Raw genomic sequence first — 19,365 nt, forward strand, 5'->3', positions numbered from 1 at the left:
CCCCTTTGACAAAGCTCTCTGGGCAATTTACAGGGTTCAGCACCATTGCTAGGGTCTTCCAAAGGGTGCATTTCTGAGGGGGTGACACATGCTGTATCTCAAGAAGGTGCTGGCAACACTGCTCCTTCCCTGAAAGCCCTGTATCAGGTGTGAGGAGTCGGGGCTGTGTTGCACCCAGCTCCAGGGAAAGAGTGGGGGTAATGTTGAGCCAAAATCCATCCTCCGCTTTCCCGAAAGTTTCCTTCCCCCATGAAAGAGGCTTCCATTTTTCTGCCTCATTCTCTGGGCAGTTTATGATTCATTAAAAAGGGTGACCGTATGAAAAGGAGGACAGGGCTCCTGTATCTTTAACAACTGTGTTGAAAAGGGAATTTCAGCAGGTGTCATTTGTATGTATAGGGAACCTGGTGAAATTCCCTCTTCATCACAACAGTTAAAGTGCAGGAGCTACACTAGAGTGACTAGATTTAAAAGAGGGCAGGGCTCCTGCAGCGTTAACTGGTGTGATAAAGAAGGAATTTCACCTGGTTCCCCATATATACAAATGACACCTGGTGAAATTCCCTCTTCATCGCAACAGTTAAAATGCAGGAGCTACACTAGAGTGACCAGATTTAAAAGAGGGCAGGGCTCCTGCAGCGTTAACTGGTGTGATAAAGAAGGAATTTCACCTGGTTCCCCATATATATAAATGACACCTGGTGAAATTCCCTCTTCATCGCAACAGTTAAAATGCAGGAGCTACACTAGAGTGACTAGATTTAAAAGAGGGCAGGGCTCCTGCAGCGTTAACTGGTGTGATAAAGAAGGAATTTCACCTGGTTCCCCATATATACAAATGACACCTGGTGAAATTCCCTCTTCATCGCAACAGTTAAAATGCAGGAGCTACACTAGAGTGACTAGATTTAAAAGAGGGCAGGGCTCCTGCAGCGTTAACTGGTGTGATAAAGAAGGAATTTCACCTGGTTCCCCATATATACAAATGACACCTGGTGAAATTCCCGCTTCATCGCAACAGTTAAAATGCAGGAGCTACACTAGAGTGACCAGATTTAAAAGAGGGCAGGGCTCCTGCAGCTTTAACTGGTGTGATAAAGAAGGAATTTCACCTGGTTCCCCATATATATAAATGACACCTGGTGAAATTCCCTCTTCATTACAACAGTTAAAGCTGCAGGAGCCCTGTCTTCCTTTCCATAGGGTCACCCTACATTAAACGGGATGGAAGTGAAGTGATGGATTATATTGAGAGAAGTGGCAAAGAGGGAGGAAGGAGGAGAAGTGATGGGGGCGATGGGGTTCATGCCACAGGATGGGGCGTGGGGAAAGAGGGGCAGCCCCAGAGAGGGAGGACTGTGGGCGTGCAATGCTGCTGACATCCCATAATACTGCGCCAGGCTCCACTGGGCAGCATTTGGAAGAATCCTCTGCAGCTCTTTGGTGTTGCCACCATCTAAGGGTTAAAGAGACCGAGTGGGCTGGGTCCTAGAGGGGCCCCTGAAGAGCCCAGGCTGATTGAATGCACTCACTTCCTCCTCCTCCCCCTGTGGTGGGACCCATGGTTGGCTGAGTGGTGGTCACAGACTCTCAAGACACAATTTCTCTCTTTCGAAGGTTTATTACAAGCAGCGCTGCAGGGTGACTGTCTCAGAAGACCTGATGAACTGCCCAAGGATTTCAGGAAAGGTTAACATATTTATAGGGTCAGGTCCCCTCAGATACAATGGCAGAACCAATCATAATACAAGCATTGAGGCATATACAGAGTTCAAGTACTTCTCTGACTAGAATACCATAATGGGTATTGCAACAGTTACAGGAAATACATCTCCATCTGTTTCCTTTTTCTTTTTGGTTAGCTTGCCTTAAAAATATCTTACTTATCTGTTTAACTGTCTAACCGTCTTGTGACATGTGGTTTTTGCATCAGCTGAATCGTGACAAGCAAATTGCAGCCTTAAAAATATGTTTTGAAGAAGCAGGAAGCCATGAACTTTATGGTTTATATAGCTAATGATTTATAGAGCCATTTTCCTATACCTATGGGCATTAGGTAAAAGAACCACCCAGCTTGATTTCCTTGACACACACACACGCGCGCGCGCATGGGAAAGCAGCCTGGGAGGTTTGCATGGTGTTTGCAACCTCAGCCTCTCTTCCTGCAGAGGAGCAGGTGGGTGCAAGATGCAAGGGGGTCCCAGGGGGTGGAGGGGGTGGAAAAAGAGCCCCCCAGAGCAGGAGCAGAGCGGGGGATGGAGCAGAGGGCAGGTTTAGGGCAGAGGGTGGGGAGAGAGAGACAGAGCCTCCTGCCCCCCAGGGGACTGACCCACTTGGAGACCCCCTCCAGGAGACCCCCTCCTTGCACCTCCTTCCCTCCCCATCATTAGGGGATCCTGGAGGGGAAGGCGGGAGGGGGGTGTCTGGCAGGGACAGAAGGGGAAAGGTCCTGGGTGGGGGGAGGAATATCCCACCTGTGGGCAAAAAGCTATTATGGTGTCATGTTTGCATCTTGTTTTATTTCCTCTCCCTCTTTTAAATCTAGCTAAGGAGCACCAGGGTCCCTGTTGTTTCCTTCCATTTGAATGCCTTTGAAATCAACCTCCTGCAATATTACTTATAAAGTGATCCCACTGTTAGCCTCATGTTCTGAGAACAGAGACGGCGTAGAAGGAAGCCATGGAACAGATGGGGAGAGAAACTCCGCTTCATCAGTAGACCTGTTTATTTACTGATTTCTTGCTCAAGTTTTAAAATAAACTTTCAATCATATTAAATTTTTAAGAGCCTTAAGTCCGCTCTGGTTACACCCTTTCTCCCATTGGGTTAAAGTCAGAACCTCATTTTCAACCAGTCTGATTTCTGTGGGATCGGGTTGTACCAATTGAGACAGGTGCTGACTTTTATGTAAATTACGCTCTTTCTTTTGATTTGTACAACACAGCCGTTGCCTCCAGAGAGAAACTAGAAGCAAAGCAAAGAGACCTTTTGAGCCCTGGTGGGAGCCAGAGATGGAGAAGAGAATGAAGGTGGAAGAACAGAACTTTGCTGGCCCTGAAGCAAGAAACATCTCCTTCGGCATCCAGGGAGGGAGCAGTGCAGAGCCCTCGGAAAGAAGAGTGCAGGAGAACCAGCCTGGGAGCAACGCCAGCTCAGATGTGGAGTGCCAGCCCTTCAGGGACTTCTGCTACCAGGACACTGAAGGGCCCCGAGAGATTTGCAGCCGACTCCACCACCTTTGTTGCCAGTGGCTGAAGCCAGAAAGGTGTACAAAAGTTGAAATGCTGGACCTGGTGGTCCTGGAGCAGTTCCTGGCTGTCCTGCCCACAGAGATAGAGAGCTGGGTCAGAGAATGTGGAGCGGAGACCAGTTCCCAGGTGGTGGCCCTGGCAGAAGGCTTCCTCTTGAGCCAGGCAGAGGACAAAGAGCAGGTGAGAGTATTTCATCCTGATAACTAACAGGGCCTGATTACTTATCTCAGCTTGTTTTTGCATGTCCTCTAAGGAAGGGGTGCCCCAATTTCCAATGCCTCCCCCACGCCTCAAAAATGGTTGTTCCTAATTTGTAGAGGAGGCCCCCTTCGGAGGATAGTTAAACTAACAATGCATAGTTAAAATACGCAGTTCCTTACCCCAGTATGTAGTGATGGCCACCAATTTGGATGGTTCAAAACGAGGGCTAGACAAATTCCTGGACAAGAAGGCTATGAATGGCTACGTGTCTGGATGGCTACAGCCTATGAATGGGTTTGTGAAGTTCTGGGGAAGGAGGGGATCCTTCTTCAACCGGTGGCAGACTGTGTTCACTGCAGAAGATGCTGGATATCAGGGAATGCCTGGGAGGTTCTGTCTTTCCTCCTGGTTGGTTTTCAGAGGTTGTTCAAGAGCTTTGCTTATGCCATGGTGGAACTCTTAGCCCCAGAGGACACATCCTTAGATAAAGAAATGAATTAATATGTTCCGTGACTGACTATTGATCATCTTTAGAATGAGGACTAAAATTCAAACCAATTGGGAAATGCTGCCCTTGGCCTTGACCTGACCCATTTCTCTCCTTCCCTCTCTGGAATCCTTCCTTCTGTTCCAGCTGCAGGGGAAGTTGGCCAAGGCGTCCACAGATTTCCCTGAGGCAGAGGAGGCTCCGCTGGACAGAGGGATCTTGGAAGAGGGTGACGGAGCACCCTCCTCACTGGGTAAGGATTAACATATTTCCCCATGGCCTGCCTCCCTCCCGCAATTATGCCTGAGGTGCATGAGCTGCTTTAATGTTCTCCTTGAGCCTGATTTTGCAGGAGAAGAGAGACTCTTTTTCTCTAGATAGTCAAAAAGGAAATATTGTTTAGTAATGGGGACAAACATTGATAGCAGTAAAACAATGAAAATGGACATGCTTAAGAATGATAACTTACCTTCTCACCTTCTTTGCCTTCCTTACAGGGAGCAGAAAGACCCACAGAGAGAGTGAATGGATCCTGGGAGATCCTTCTAGGCCTCCTTCACTTGGTGGTGGAGTGGAAGCGATTTCTGCGCAGCCTGGACAGGTAGGGGAGTCCTGGGGGCCTCTGTCCCCTGCACATCACTTTAATGCTAGAAGAACCTGCTCCTTTAGCCTTTGCTTGTCTCCAAGATGGCTGCTAGGAAGGCCTTGAATGTCACTCATGAAGCTCTGGCATTGAGAAGGCGGACCTCACCATCCTTGCCTTCATGGATTGCTACATAATGCGTAAAAAGAATGACATTTCTTCTGACGCTGCTTTCAGGGTCCGGTGACCTTTGAGGAGGTGGCCGTGCATTTCTCGGAGGAGGAGTGGGCTTTGCTGGATCCAGGCCAGAGGACTCTGTACATGGAAGTCATGGAGGAGAACTGTGGGATCCTGGCCTCTCTGGGTAAGGAATGGGACCCCTCTGGGTAAGGCTCCCTCATTGCCTTCTTGACAGATCCTGGAAGGTGGAATTTCAGCTCTTCTTTCTTTGTGTCAGTGCATAATTCAAATTCATTAAACCACCCTTGAGAAGTGGCTGTTCTTAGAAACCTCCAGGGGTGGAGAACCCATAACCTCTGAAGTCAATTTCAAGCCCTCTCGATCAAGTTAGAGAAGCTCCACCATGAAAGCAAACACTTTCCTAATGACAACATGATCCATGATGTGATGAGCACCTGATCAAGTCCTGTAACCTGGGCCAGATCTACACGTCGATTCGAAGGCGCACTCCAGACGCAGGCAAACGCCCCGAAGCTCCACATATAGACCCTGCCTTTGAGAGGCGGGAAAAGACGCCTTTTCTATTCTCCTCAATTCTCAACGGGAAGATTCCCAGCTGCTGTTGATCAGCTCGGGATTCTAATACTGAGCGCGCTTACACGCAAGTAAATCCTGTTGAACCCAATTGGGCTTCTGAATAGACATGTATATAGGATTGCCTTGCTCGTCCGGGAAACTCCTCGCATTCACCCGCAATGCTGCTGCTCTGCTGTTACCGTGGAGAGACCAGGGCATGGGAGGGGAGGCGGCAGCTGGTTGAACTCTGTGTTGTGTGTGTGTGTGTGTGTGTGTGTGTGAGAGAGAGAGAGAGAGAGAGAGAGGGGGGGGCGGAGGGAGCGGCAGCAGCAACCGGGAGAACTGGTAATTTATGCTGTCGCCAATCACAACTCCAAAATAGCGACATTTCCCGCCTTTTAAAGGAAATGCCCCTCTTTTTTGACCCCCCACACACCTGACACGAGCAAGGCAAGCCTATATACATGTCTACTCAGAAGCCCAATTGGGTTCAACAGGGTTTACTCGGGTGTAAGCGTGCTCAGTATTAGAATCCCGAGCTGATCAACAGCAGCTGGGAATCTCCCCGTTGAGAACTGAGGAGAATAGAAAAGGCGTCTTTTCCCGCCTCTCAAAGGCAGGGTCTATACGTGGAGCTTCGGGGCGCTTGCCTGCGTCTGGAGTGCGCCTTCGAATCGACGTGTAGATTCCCCCCTGCACAAGGGAGGAGGATCAAATATGACCATCTGGCAATGGAGACTAATGAATGCAGATGGTTTTCCCTTGCTTGCTGGGGGAGGCTTGGAGGAGGCCTCTGGGCTTTTATATATATTGATTCTGTGGCAGTGATGGCTGCCAACCCATCTTGCTTTGCTGCCGTGACTGCATCAGGATAATGTTGAAGACGTGACAGATATTATTATAATGTTATCCACGCAGGAAGCAACGGAGAACAGAATTCGGCATATTATCAGAATCTTGCTCGGGACAGTTTGCTTTCCATTTTGAAATACGACTAGACAGCAGGACAGACTTCATTTTGAAATCTCAGTCTGTTAAAAACAATACTACAACCCAGCGAGATAGTCTTGTTTCTCACTCCATCTTAACCCACTTCCTTTCTCAGAATTTCCATACTGGTGTAGCCATGACGGAGGGTTTCCAAAGCAACTGAGACATTGGAAAGAACCCTGAGGGTCCAATTCCCCCTGTCCAGTTCCCCGTTAAATAATCAGCTACGACAAAAGGGCAGATTTTGTGCATTTTGTATTTCATGTTCATTCATTGTTTGAGGTCCTTTCATTCTATATAAATGAAAGTGCTGAATGCCACTCTAGTTCTGATCTATTGATCATTGGAAGATATTTAATATATTTGGAAGGAGGTTTCTCTCCAACAAATATTTTTTTATCAATTTGGTTTGTTCTCTAATTTCAGGAATATTATTATTATTATTATTATTATTATTATTATTATTATTATTATTATTATTATTTTCTTGCAGGTGATTGCAGGGAGAGCAAGGAACATGGAACGGAAATTGAAGAGAAGTGGGGAATCAAGTCTATTTTTTTGAAAAGGTTAGAAGTCCGTGATATTCCATTGATAGAAGAACGATTTCACAGGGAAGAAAAAATATTTCAGTGCTTGGAGGGTGAGAAGCAATTCAGTTGCAACTCACAAGTTAAGCGACATCAAATAATTCATACAGGGGAGAAGCCCTATGAATGCCTAGAGTGCGGAAAGAGCTTCAAACACAGCAGCAGCCTTAATAAACATCAGCTAATTCACACAGGGGAGAAGCTCTATGAATGCCTGGAGTGGGGAAAGAGCTTCAGTCAGAGCAGCAACCTTAATAAACATCAAAGCACTCACACAGGGGAGAAGCCCTATGAATGCCAGGATTGCGGAAAGAGGTTCAGTCTGAGTGGTCATCTTAAGTCGCATCGAATAATTCACACAGGCGAGAAGCCCTATGAATGCCTGGAGTGTGGAAAGAGCTTCAATCACAGCAGCACCCTTAATCAACATCAAAGAATTCACACAGGGGAGAAGCCCTATCAATGCCTGGAGTGCGGAAAGAGATTCATTCAGAGCAGCGACCTTAATAAACATCAAAGAATTCACACAGGGGAGAAGCCCTATGAATGCCTGGAGTGTGGAAAGAGGTTCAGTCAGAGCAATGACCTTAATCAACATCAAAGAATTCACACAGGGGAGAAGCCCTATGAATGCCTGGAGTGTGGAAAGAGGTTCAGTCACAGCAGCACCCTTAATCATCATCAAAGAATTCACACAGGGGAGAAGCCCTATGAATGCCTGGAGTTTGGAAAGAGGTTCAGTCAGAGCAATGACCTTAATCAACATCAAAGAATTCACACAGGGGAGAAGCCCTATGAATGCCTGGAGTGTGGAAAGAGGTTCAGTCACAGCAGCAACCTTATTAAACATCAAAGAATTCACACAGGGGAGAAGCCCTATGAATGCCTGGAGTGTGGAAAGAGGTTCAGTCAGAGGGGTCATCTTAAGTCGCATCAAATAATTCACACGGGCGAGAAGCCCTATGAATGTCTGGAGTGTGGAAAGAGCTTCAATCACAGCAGCAACTTTAATAAACATCAACTTATTCACACAGGGGAGAAGCCCTATGAATGCCTGGAGTGCAGAAAGAGCTTCAGTCAGAGCAGCTACCTTAATCAACATCAAAGAATTCACACAGGGGAGAAGCCCTATGAATGCCTGGAGTGTGGAAAGAACTTCAGTCAGAGGGGTCATCTTAAGTCGCATCGAATAATTCACATGGGCGAGAAGTCCTATGAATGCCTGGAGTGTGGAAAGAGCTTCAGTCACAGCAGCAGCCTTAATCAACATCAAAGAATTCACACAGGGGAGAAGCCCTATGAATGCCTGGAGTGTGGAAAGAGCTTCAGTCAGAGCAGCAACATTAATAAACATCAAAGAATTCACACAGGCGAGAAGCCCTATGAATGCCTGGAGTGCGGAAAGAGCTTTGCTCACAGCACACAGCTTAAGCGACATCAAAGCACTCGCACAGAAGAGAAGCCCTGGAGTGCAGAAAGAGCTTTTCCCGGAGCAGAGACTTAAAGAGCCATCAAAGAATTCACACAAAGGAGAAGCCCTAAAACTGCTCAGTGTCCGGAATATAATTCAGTCCCAGATTGCAGTATCCCTCTCGTCAAACGATCCAAGTGCTGTGAATGCTTTGAATTTGGAAAGCGTTTGAGTTACACTGCAAACCTTAGTAACCATCACAGGATCCACACAGGCCTGAAGCCCTAGAAAGTGGAAAGGGCTTTGCTTGCAGGACACGCCTGAAATCGCATCCTGCAATTCTCACAGGGGAGAAACCCTACAAGGGCTCAGGGGGTGGAAAGCGATGCTCAGGTTGACATTTTTATCAGCAAGCAAGGGGCACGACTCAAAAGCCCCTGGGAAGTGGAAGGAGCAGCTGTTAAGACTTAAGGGTTGTTTAGTAGCCATTCAAATGATGTTGGTGCCAAAAGCATTTATTTCTATTTCAAACTACACTAAAAGCCCTCTACAATATTGGCAGAAACAAATAAATTTATTTATTTTAGGTACTAAAGCTCCGTGATTACATCAGTTACGCTTATATAATCATTGTAAGGAGGCTGGTTCGGGAATTCCCGATCTTGGCAAGTTATTCTGAGACCAACCAACTCCAACGTAGAATTCCCTTGATGGAAGATGATGTTTCTAAACAAGTGGGTTCACAAGGAAGGGATAAATTCTGAGTAAATTTCAGTGTGCGTGTTCAGACAACATTTCAGGGACTGTGGTTGGTGAGATGGTCGTTCTCTGGGGTTAGCACTAACCACGAGCTTTCCGTTGGCTCCCAACACTTCAAGCCAGGTTTAGAGCCGCTAACCCTGCTGTAGAAGGTCTGACTGGGATTAGAAACTGACCAGGGTTTAGTAAACCGCATTGCACACAATGCCTGAGACCCTGAAGTCTTAACCAAAAGCCTTAACCAGCAGGGTTTCAGGTGTCTTGTGAACAGGCCCAATAAGTTTCTCCGCTGTGGCACCCTGGTTGTGGAATGAGCTCCCCAGAGAGGTCCGCCTGGTGCCTACACTGTACTCCTTTCGTCACCAGCTGAAGACCTTTTTATTCTCTCAGTATTTTAACACTTAATTTTAACTTGAATTTGAATTTTGCTGTTTTAACTTTGTATTTTAATTTTATATCAATTTTGCTGCATGGTTTTTATCCTGGTTGTGCTTTTTATACTGCATTTTGTATTTGTGCTTTTAACCTGTTGGTTGTTTTACTATGGTTTTAATTTTTGTGAACCGCCCAGAGAGCTTCGGCTATTGGGCGGTATAAAAATGTAATAAATAAATAAATAAATAAATAAAATAAGTATCTTACCATTTTGGATGCGTAATTGTGATCCTCATTGAACTGTAGCATTTGAAACAGGCATAAGTGACCCACTCTGGATGGTGTGGGAAACAGACCTTGAAATCCACACAGAGAAAGAAATTTGGAGTGCTTTGCAGGATAAGTATCTGCTTTAAACAATCTCAGTTTAAAATAGGGAAGTATTGGTAAAACTGACCCACAGATGGTAACTCACCCCAAGGAAATGATCAGTGGTAGGGTGACCATATTTTGGAAACCAAAAAGGAGGACATGGTCGGTCCCAAAGGGGCCGTGTCCAGCACCAAGGGGGCGTGCCCACCCAAACATAGGCTTGGTCACATGTCTGATTTTACAGCACACCAAATCTGCAACAGGAAAGGTGCCCTGCTTGTCCAGGACTTCTTACCTCAAGACTGGAGATCCCCTTAATGCCAAGGGTTGAAACTGCTCAACATGCAATACCCCAAAGAGAAGGTTTGACAACCTGAGTTTGAAGGATATGTTTCCAGCAGTTTTAAAACACAATAATTTTAAAACTTCAAACTTTTTAAAAAATCCTTTAAAAAATGGATGAACAGATCTGATTCAAACTTGGCATGGCTAAATCTCTCATTAAGAGCTATCATGGTGCCAACTTTCAGCTCTTTATCTTTAAAAATGTCATTTTTAAAAAATAATTTTAAAACTTCAAACTTTAAAAAAAACCTAAAACTCAATGGATGGGCAGACCTGTTTCAAACTTGGCATAGCTAAAGTCCTTGTTAAGAGCAATCAAGGTGCCAAGTTTCATCTCTTTATCTTTAAAAATAACATTATTTTTTAAAAAATCAAATCCTCAAATTTAAAAAAAATTCTAAAAATCAATGGATGAACAGATCTGTTTCAAATTTGGTATGGCTAAAGCTCTAACTAAAAGCTATCATGGTACCAACTTTCAGCTCTTTATCTTTAAAAATGACAGTTTAAAAAATAATAATTTTAAATCCTCAATTTTTAAAAAATTCTAAAAAATCAATGGATGAACAGATCTGTTTCAAATTTCGTGTGGCTAAAGCTCTACCTAAATCCTATCATGGTGCAAAGTTTCATCTCTTTATCTTTAAAAATGACGGAGTTATAAACATTTTTGTTAATTCCCATTAGACCTGCTCTTTGGAAAAATCCGGATTTCCCCTCCCCTTCCCAGATTTGTCATCAGAAACCCAGACAAATCCGGGCAAATTCGGTCGTATGGTCACCCTACACATGCATTCACTCAAAGACCCCATGCACCCCATTCACGTTCTGGAAGCCCAAACGTGGAGCTGCCCACCCTCCACCTGGCTTCTCTTCAGCGGGCGAGATGGCGCCCCTCGCCCACCCAACCAAAGCAAAGCCAGGGACGCTGGGGTGGGGTGGGGAGCCCCACGTTTGGGCTTCCGCCCAGAAACCCAAACGTGGAGCTGCCCCCCACCGCCCCGCCCCAGCGTCCTTGGCTTCGCTTTGGCGGGGCGGGGCGCCATCTCGCCCACCCAGGCCCAGCTGAATCCTCGGGCTGGGCTGGCTCACAGCCAAAGTGCGTGAGTGCTGCGCTGTGCCTGGCGCCCTTCTTAGCTTGGCGCTCTAGGCGGCCGCCTGAGTGGCCTCTCTGGTAGCACCGGCCCTGCCTGAATAGTAGATTGAGCAAGGTACACGGGTCACCTCGTCACGGTTATTTATTTATTGCATTTTTATACCACCCAATAGCCGATGCTCCCTGGGCAGTTCACTACAGGGAGTTATCCACACTACAGGGAGATGTACTGGATTTCTATTTTAAATTCTAACCATTCTTCATAAATTACAATTTATATACATATAAATTAGCACATGCAATTTTTTTATGCTGATCACTGCTGCGCTCTTTTTTGGAGTGACATGTGTCCTCTTTTATTTATTTTATTTGTGATATTCATATACCGCTAAATATAATAAAATCCTTTAGCGCGGTACACATGCAAATATTAATATCACATTTGAAATACAACACAACAATAAAAACAATTCAATTACAATGAAAGCTGGAATCTGGCTTCCTGTAATTTGTGCCCATTAGTCCATGTCCTGCACTCTGGGATTATTTATTTATTTTATTAACAATATTTATATACCTCTCCCCATTCAAAATTTCTGAGCGGTGTACAAGATAAAATGAAATGAAAACAGAATAGAATACTTTAAAATAGATTTTCAAAAGAAGCAAAATGAAAAGTGAATTGTGGACCGTGGCTGGTCATTAAGGAAAGGCATCCTGGAACAATGTTTTCAGGAGGCGCCGAAAGGAATACAAAGTTGGCGCCTGCCTGACCTTCAGAGGCAGGGAGTTCCACTCTGTGTGACGACCTTTCAAGTACTTGAAGAGTGCTATCCTGCCTCCCCTCAGTCTTCTCTTCTCCAGGCTAAACATGTCTTTCATTTTCTCCTCATAGGACTTTTGTTTCCAGAACCCTAACCATCCTCATTGCCCTCCTCTGAACCCACCCAAGGAAAGCCCAGGTGAGCAAGGATGCTTTCAGGAGGCGTTTGAAAGATGCCATGTTTTCTGCCTCTCAAACTGCACGAGGGAGGGTTTTCCAAAAGTGGGTGCCACTACCAAGGAGACCCCTCTGTTGAGGTATTGAACAGCAACATTCCATTAATTTCAGAATGACCGGTAAGGCCTCTTCTGACGATCTTAAAAGTCATCTGGGTAGATATAAGGGTGATTTATAAATAGCCATCCTACTTGTACAGGAAGAAGTCCAATTCAGGGAGGAAAACCCATCCGAGCCAGATATCATAGGTGCTTACAGATGGAGTTTTTAGTGCTAACAATCAAAAGGCAACATGCAGCAATTCTGTCTTTTGCTCCTTAGTGGTGTTTTTTTAGGAAAGGGGGGAAAAGGGAAGAAGCGGTGAGAAAATACGGGCAGACAACAAATGGAAGATTTATTTTTATTTATTTATTTAATTTATACCCCACCTTTTTTCCTCCAAGGAACCCAAGGTGGCATCCATAATCCTCCTTCTCTCCATTTTATCCTCACAACAACAACCCTGTGAGGTAGGTTGGGCTAAGAGTGTGTGACTGGCCCAAAGTCACCCAGTGGGTTTCCATGGCTGAGTGGGGACTAGAACTCGGATCTCCCAACTCCCAGTCCAACACCTTATCCACTACACCAAGCCTCATCTGGAAGCACTGATAAATATATATATATGATCAAAGCCAGATCATAGCTACTTCTAGTCAGAGGTCTCCAACCCCTACCAACTGGTTCCAAAGTTGAACGGTGGTTCTTACCATTGAGAAGTTTCACCTAATGTTCTACGAAAATCCCCCTTCCTGTAACTTGAGCCCGTTAGAACTAGTCCTGCCCTCTCAGGAGGAGGAGGGGGGGAAAGCCCTCTTGACTATTACTCCCATCATCCACAATGGCCAGGCTGGTTGGGGATGATGGGAGTGGTAGCCTAGAGCATCAGGAGGGCATTGGGATGGGGCAAGGCTGACATAGAACAAGTAGGACCTGGCACAAAACATTGCCGTGTGGATGGGTCCTGTTCAACGCCCTATCCAACCATACCCTCTTTCAGGAGACTCCGTTCCATCTTTCTCAATCCCCAATAAAAGTCAGCCAGCATTCTGAATCAACTGAGCATGCTTCGTCTTCGTTGGGCTGTTCTCCTTGTACTTCTCCAAACCTCGGAATTCTCATGAGCCTCCGGAGCCTTTTTCCGTGTTTCTTTGTGGTCCCATTATGGGCCTGTTTAGAAGACACGCTAAGCCACGGTTAGGCCGCTAACCCTTCTCCAACAATGGTTAGTGATCATGTTTAAACTCTGGCTATGTAGCCTACATTCCTATGTAGGTTAGGAATGGTTCACATGACACAAAATGCTTAACCACCGTGGCATAGTTGTAACTTAACACATTATTATTTATTACGGGGTGTGTGTGTGTGTGTGTGTGTGTGTGTGTGTGTGTGTGTGTGTGTGTGTGTGTATATCTTGCTGGCCATTGCAAAATGAACTGAATGTTGCCATGAAGAACCTCAATGGCAGACCTCCTCTATAGCCGCACCCACCATCTGGAAAACCCTCCCTCGTGCGGTTTGGGAGGCAAAAAAATGTTACATCTTTTAAATGCTAAATGTGACACTAAAGCTACTGAGAGAGCTGTTGCCAATCAGTGTAGGTAGCACTGAGCTCAATGGACCAATGTTCTGACTTGGTATGAAATGGCTTTAGAACAGCCTGTACCTCAGTGGTAGAACACATTGTTGCCATGCAAAATGTCCCGGTTAATACCCTGGTATCTTAACTTAAAACCAGGCTGAGGAATCCTAATTGCACTACTTACATGCCCTACTTTATGCTCGTGTCCTACTTGTGGGAACGGCTCTTCTTACATTCTTAGTTTATGCTGGGGTCTGCATTTTAGCAGTGGATGTGGCCAGAGCTTAAATTAAAAATGCAATAAATAAAAAAATAGGCAGGACCAGAGCTAAGCATGGGCAGAGTTGGATAAGGCAGTTACCTTTGTTCAGTACATGATAGGGGTGGGGGAGGCAGAGGTAGACATTTGCATCCAGCCATTCTCCTTCCTTCCCAACACGGTTCCCTTCATCCGCTTTGTAGCTGGGAGACAGAGCAGGACGGAGTAAAGACTATCAGCAACGCAGAGAGAGGGCCAGCGAGGGGGCGTGGCTTGTTGAGAAGGGGCGCGGCCTGAGGAGAGTCTAGAGCAGGGGTCCCCAACCTTTTTGGACCAGCAGGCACATCCGGGAATTTGAGAAACTGCTGTGGGCACCACCACAAAATGGCTTCCACAGAGAATCTGGGAGAACATGGGTAGTCGAGTAATGGCTGCCGTTGGTGCCTGGCTAGTCAAAAGTGAGCTAAAAAGATAGTGGTGGTGGTGGTGAGAGAAATAGTAAGGCTGGGAGGGAAGGGAATATAGCAAGGTAAAGTGGTAGAGGGGAGAGAAAGGGCAAGGAAAGAGATCCGAAAGGGAGAGAAAGATTATCCTAATGTTTTCCAAAGTTTTTATTTAAAAAATGGTTTTGAAAGGGGCAGGGAGAAGACAGCTTCTTGGTCACTGTTGGAAGTCACTGCAGGTACAATGGCGCTCATGGCCGCTGCATTGAGGACCTCTGGTCCTGAGTTCTAGACTGAGAGACTTGGAGGTCTATGTTTGGCCCACTGGACGGAGGTTCCCCATCCCTGACATAAAAGGGCCTCAGGTTTCAAGGCTGGCAAAGGTCCAGCTCAGGTTGAACTCTGGCAGAGTCTGAGGCCAGGTCTACACCAAGCAGGATGTAACACTTTCAAAGCAGTTTGAAAAATGGTATATGGAGTGTGTCCTGAGCCACAACAGTTGTCAATACTGTTATAAACCATTATAAAGCAGTAGTGTAGCCCTTCTCTATGGTGGCCCCCAACTGTGGAACAATCTCCCTGACGAGGCCTGCCTGGTGCCAACATGGTCATCTTTTCGGCGCCAGGTCAAGTCTTTTCTCTTCTCCCAGGCATTTAGCAATATGTAATGAGCCTGGGTCTGTTTTTTTGGCTCATCGTTTTTAAAGTTGTTATAGTGGTTTTAAATGTGTGCATTTTGCTTGTTTTTGTGGTTTTCAATCTTTGTATATTGTTTTTAAGTGTTTTTATCTTATGTGAACCGCCCAGAGAGTTTCGGCTACGGGGCGGTATACAAATGCAATAAATAATAATAATAAAATAATAATAATAATAATAATAATAATAATAATAATAATAATAATAATAATAGTGTAGAATCATAGTAGAGTTGGAAGGGGCATATAAGGTCATCAGATCCAACCCCCTGCTCAATGCAGGAATCCACCCTAAAGCATCCCTGACAGATGGCTGTACAGCTGCCTCTTGAATGCCTCTGGTGTGGGAGAGCCCAGAACCTCCCTAGGTAACTGGTTCCATTGTCGTACTGCTCTAACAGGAAGTTTTTCCTGATGTCCAGCTGGAACCTGGCTTCCTGTAACCTGACGGCGTACATAAACCTCCTCCTCTCCATTTTACTCTCACAAGAACAACCCTGTAGATCCTGCCTTAAGTCGATATTACTGGACTAGGTGCCCAAAGGGCGGCTTTATATGTTTTTCATGGAGACGGTCCCAGATTCAATCCCCATCTGAAGACGCTGAGATTTCAAGGCCAGGAAGGAGCTGTCTTGGCCAGAGCAACCAGTTTAGACAACACTGACTGCTCAATGATCCATTATTTGACTCAGGATAAAGGAACCATCTGTAAATAAGTAGAAGGAGCAACTGCAAACAGGGAAGGCAAACACGTTTTCAATAGGTAAAAGACGCCCATAAGAAAAACAGCAACACCACCACTTTTTCCCCCTTTAACAAGGCAGAACAAGAGGTATCACGTTTAAAATGGCTCAAAGGGAACAAACCAACCAAAAGGAAATTCAGGTTAACTGGGCACATTTAAATAGAATCTTCTAGCCATACAAACATGAACGTTACATATTTTTTCCAAGGACAAGCGTGCTTAGGCATCTGTGCGCCATTCGATCTCCTGGCTTCCGAACTGAGGAGCGATCAACCCGAGACTGTGTGAAGCGCAACGAGGGACTCAAGTTGTCTCCTCTGCAAATGCACTGTGTCATCAGCAGTGTTGCTTTGCCTGTGTGGATTCTCTAATGCAGGGGTGCTGGACCTCCGGCCCGTGGGCCAGTTCCTACTCTCTGGGATTTCCCAAACAGCCCCATCCCCCTGCTGCACTCCCTTTATTTATTTATTTATTTACAGTATTTATATACCACTCCCCATTTAAAGTTTCAGAGCAGTGTACAAGATAAAATAAAATAAAACACTTTACAATCCATTTTACAAGAACCAAAATGTACAGTGAACCGTCATTAAGGAAAGTCTTCCTGGAATAATGACGTTTTCAGGAGGCACCGAAAGGAATACAAAGTTGGCGCCTGCCTGACCTCCAGAGGCAGGGAATTCCATAAGAGCAGGGCCACCACGCTGAAGGCTCTTCTCCTGGTGGACTCCAATCGGAGGATGGGTCCATGTGGAACCACCAGGAGCAGGCCCTCGGGTGCCCTCAGTGACCAGGCAGGTTGGTAGGGGAGAAGGCGCTCTCTCAGGTATCCTGGTCCCAAGTTGTTTCCCCTGATGATTTGGGGCTTCCCAAAATTTTGCACATTTCCCCTCCACCCCCATTCTAAATGCTTGAAATGCCTCTCCTAAGGCTTAATTACTGGTAGTAAGTTTTAAACTACCATATATGCTGGTATCTTGGGCCCCTCCCCTTTTTGCCTTAAGCCCTGCCCACTGGAATGCAGCCCCCTAGAAACTGAATTTGGCCCTCGGGCTAAAATTCACTGAAATTCAAGTAGTGAAAAATTGCAGAAACGCCAGGAAACCACCGAATGATTGGTAGTCGGGAGGGAAGGGGGAAGAGCCAAGGAAAGGTGCATTGCCACCCTCACCCTGGAGAACCAAAATGGGATCTCAGGCAGGTTAGATTTGGCTCCTGGGCCTGAGTTTCTGCACCCCTGTTATAAAGGTTGCATTTTACAATAAGAAAATAACTATTGCATATATTTCAGTTTTTCCAACATATTCTGTGCTCCCCCAAAAACCTGTTTTAACGCCCCATAGCTTCAAATTTTCCAGATTTTACATTTCTAATACTAATAAACAGACACAGACATCATCAGATCTCAGATTTGTTAGCCCAAGAGACTAGGCTGGGAAGACAGGCTTGTGTTCCTCCTTGAAGGATTCCCCAATCAGCCTGCAAGCCCTAGAAAAGGGATGGGTGGTACTCTGAGATATTGTTGGACTACAATTCCCATTAACCTTCACCGTTGGCTAAACTGGAAAATGGGCTGATGAGAGTTACAGTCTATCAATGGCTGAAAGCACTGGAGGCTCCAGTGTCAGTGGGGCAGTGAATCCACTCTGGGTTTCAGCCAGAACCAGGGTGCCTTTACATTAAGAGGAAATCACATTGCTTACCCGGGTTTGTGCTTCCTGCTCTTTGGTGCAATTGTTATGGGTTGCATTATATAGGCGGAGAGGGACGACCATGTGGTTTGAATCAAACGCTTCCCTTCCCTTCAGTTCTATTGAGACAGTGCTATCTAGTGGCAGAAGATCCTGCTTTTTTCAAGGATGTTACCATTTTAAAAGTGGTTCTTTTTCTGGCGGAATTTCCAGGGGATAGCATGGGAGACGTCCTGGTCATTGACAACATCATGTAAAGTCCCGCAAACTTCCATGAGCGACCAATATATCGCTCGTTTAGAGAAGTCCCCACTCAGAACTCTAAAGGAGCTATCCAAGGTGCTCTTTTAGAGTTCTGACTGGTTCTAACTGAAACCCAGAGCAGATTCACTGCCTTGCTGACGTCAGAGCCAACAGCCTCCTCTGGATGGAAGGTCGTTCCCCATCCCTGGCTTTGAACAATGCCACACAGTTCGGTACCTGTGCTCTTCTCAGCTGGGTTGGCCCCAGACTCATCTTTAAAAGCCTGCATTGGCCTCTTCCAACCTGGTACCCTCCAGAAGTTTTGGGGCTACAACTCCAATCATCCCTGATTACTGGCAATGCTAGCTGGGGCTGATGGGGTTTGTAGCCCTACAATCTCTGGAGGGCACCAGGCTGGGCAAGGGTGGCCTACATACAAGGTGCTGTTCAAATGGACAAATACACAAGTTCTGAAGCGAACATGCCAGTTATACAGAAAAGTGAAGCATTTTATGGCTCAGTTTCTTGGCAGTTTTACAAAAGAATACATACATACATACATCACTTCCATTTCTGTACTTTCTGGATTCCCTTTGCCCCTGGACGCTAAGTAGGAAGATCACTTGACAGGAAAATGCCACGGCTTTCTGTGAACCAAGCAACCTCCGCGCCCCAATCAGGGTAAAAAGTGCTGTGAAAATGGGCTCATACGTCAAATTGTATTAGCCGATAAATTGCAGTATGGTATATATAAAAGCAGAAGGCTAAAAGCCTTCTAAGTCCCTTGGGGATGCGTGTTTCTTGGTAGCAAGACAGTTTAGCATCCTGAAATTCTTTCCTGGAGCAAAGCAGGGTTTGTGTTTTTGTAAACGGGCCCTTCATAGGGCGATGGATACTGTGGAATTTAACAATCCCATCCACCCTCACATCTGCAATGGTACTGGAGGCGAAATCTCCCTCTCTCTCTCTTCCTCTCCTTCCCCTCGCGCCATACAGAACCATGCTACAGCACCTTTGTGCATTCCGTATGTCACCCCTGGGCCTGGTACGGATCATGGCCAGGGAGGAATATATATACACATTCTTGATACAACATATTTTAAAAAAGATAGTGGAAGAATATTTATTCTTCCACCATCCTTTTAAGAATTTATTTATTTTATTTATTTTTGCATTTATATCCCACTTGTCCTCCTCCAAGGAACCCAAGGCGGCATACATAATCCTCCTCCTCTCCATTTTATCCTCACAACAACAACCCTGTGAGGTGGGTTGGGCTGAGAGTCTGTGACTGGCCCAAAGTCACCCAGCGGGTTTCCATGGCCAAGTGGGGACGGAACCCAGATCTCCCGATTCCCAGTCTGACACTTTAGCCACTACACCACACTGGCTCCCATACAAAATACGTTGTATCAAGAACATTACTAGGTTAGGTTTGTAACATAACTTTTAAAG

The 19,365-nt window shown here is 45.8% G+C and overlaps 1 protein-coding gene and 1 long non-coding RNA gene across 3 annotated transcripts in view; both read left to right on the forward strand.

Moving 5' to 3' along the window:
• Positions 1-8,411, forward strand: part of LOC134396195 (zinc finger protein 883-like) — a 162,393-nt gene extending 153,982 nt beyond the window's left edge. Inside the window, exons 1-3 of one of the 2 annotated variants that reach the window (XM_063122602.1) lie at positions 4,478-4,540; positions 4,760-4,886; positions 6,762-8,407. In XM_063122602.1, the coding sequence (XP_062978672.1) occupies positions 4,844-4,886; positions 6,762-8,362 (1,644 nt within the window). In that variant the 5' untranslated portion in view covers positions 4,478-4,540; positions 4,760-4,843 and the 3' untranslated portion in view covers positions 8,363-8,407. Of the gene's footprint in view, positions 1-4,477; positions 4,541-4,759; positions 4,887-6,761 lie in introns of those variants that run through there. The other variant, XM_063122601.1, reaches the window with a different exon arrangement.
• LOC134396267 (uncharacterized) lies at positions 3,296-4,482 on the forward strand. Its single transcript, XR_010025258.1, has 3 exons — positions 3,296-3,431; positions 4,087-4,192; positions 4,437-4,482. It is a non-coding gene; the product is annotated as an uncharacterized LOC134396267 (long non-coding RNA).
• Positions 8,412-19,365: the final 10,954 nt, after the last annotated feature.

Source organism: Elgaria multicarinata, chromosome 3 (assembly GCF_023053635.1).
Source record: "Elgaria multicarinata webbii isolate HBS135686 ecotype San Diego chromosome 3, rElgMul1.1.pri, whole genome shotgun sequence".
In the NCBI taxonomy this organism is placed as follows: domain Eukaryota; kingdom Metazoa; phylum Chordata; class Lepidosauria; order Squamata; family Anguidae; genus Elgaria; species Elgaria multicarinata.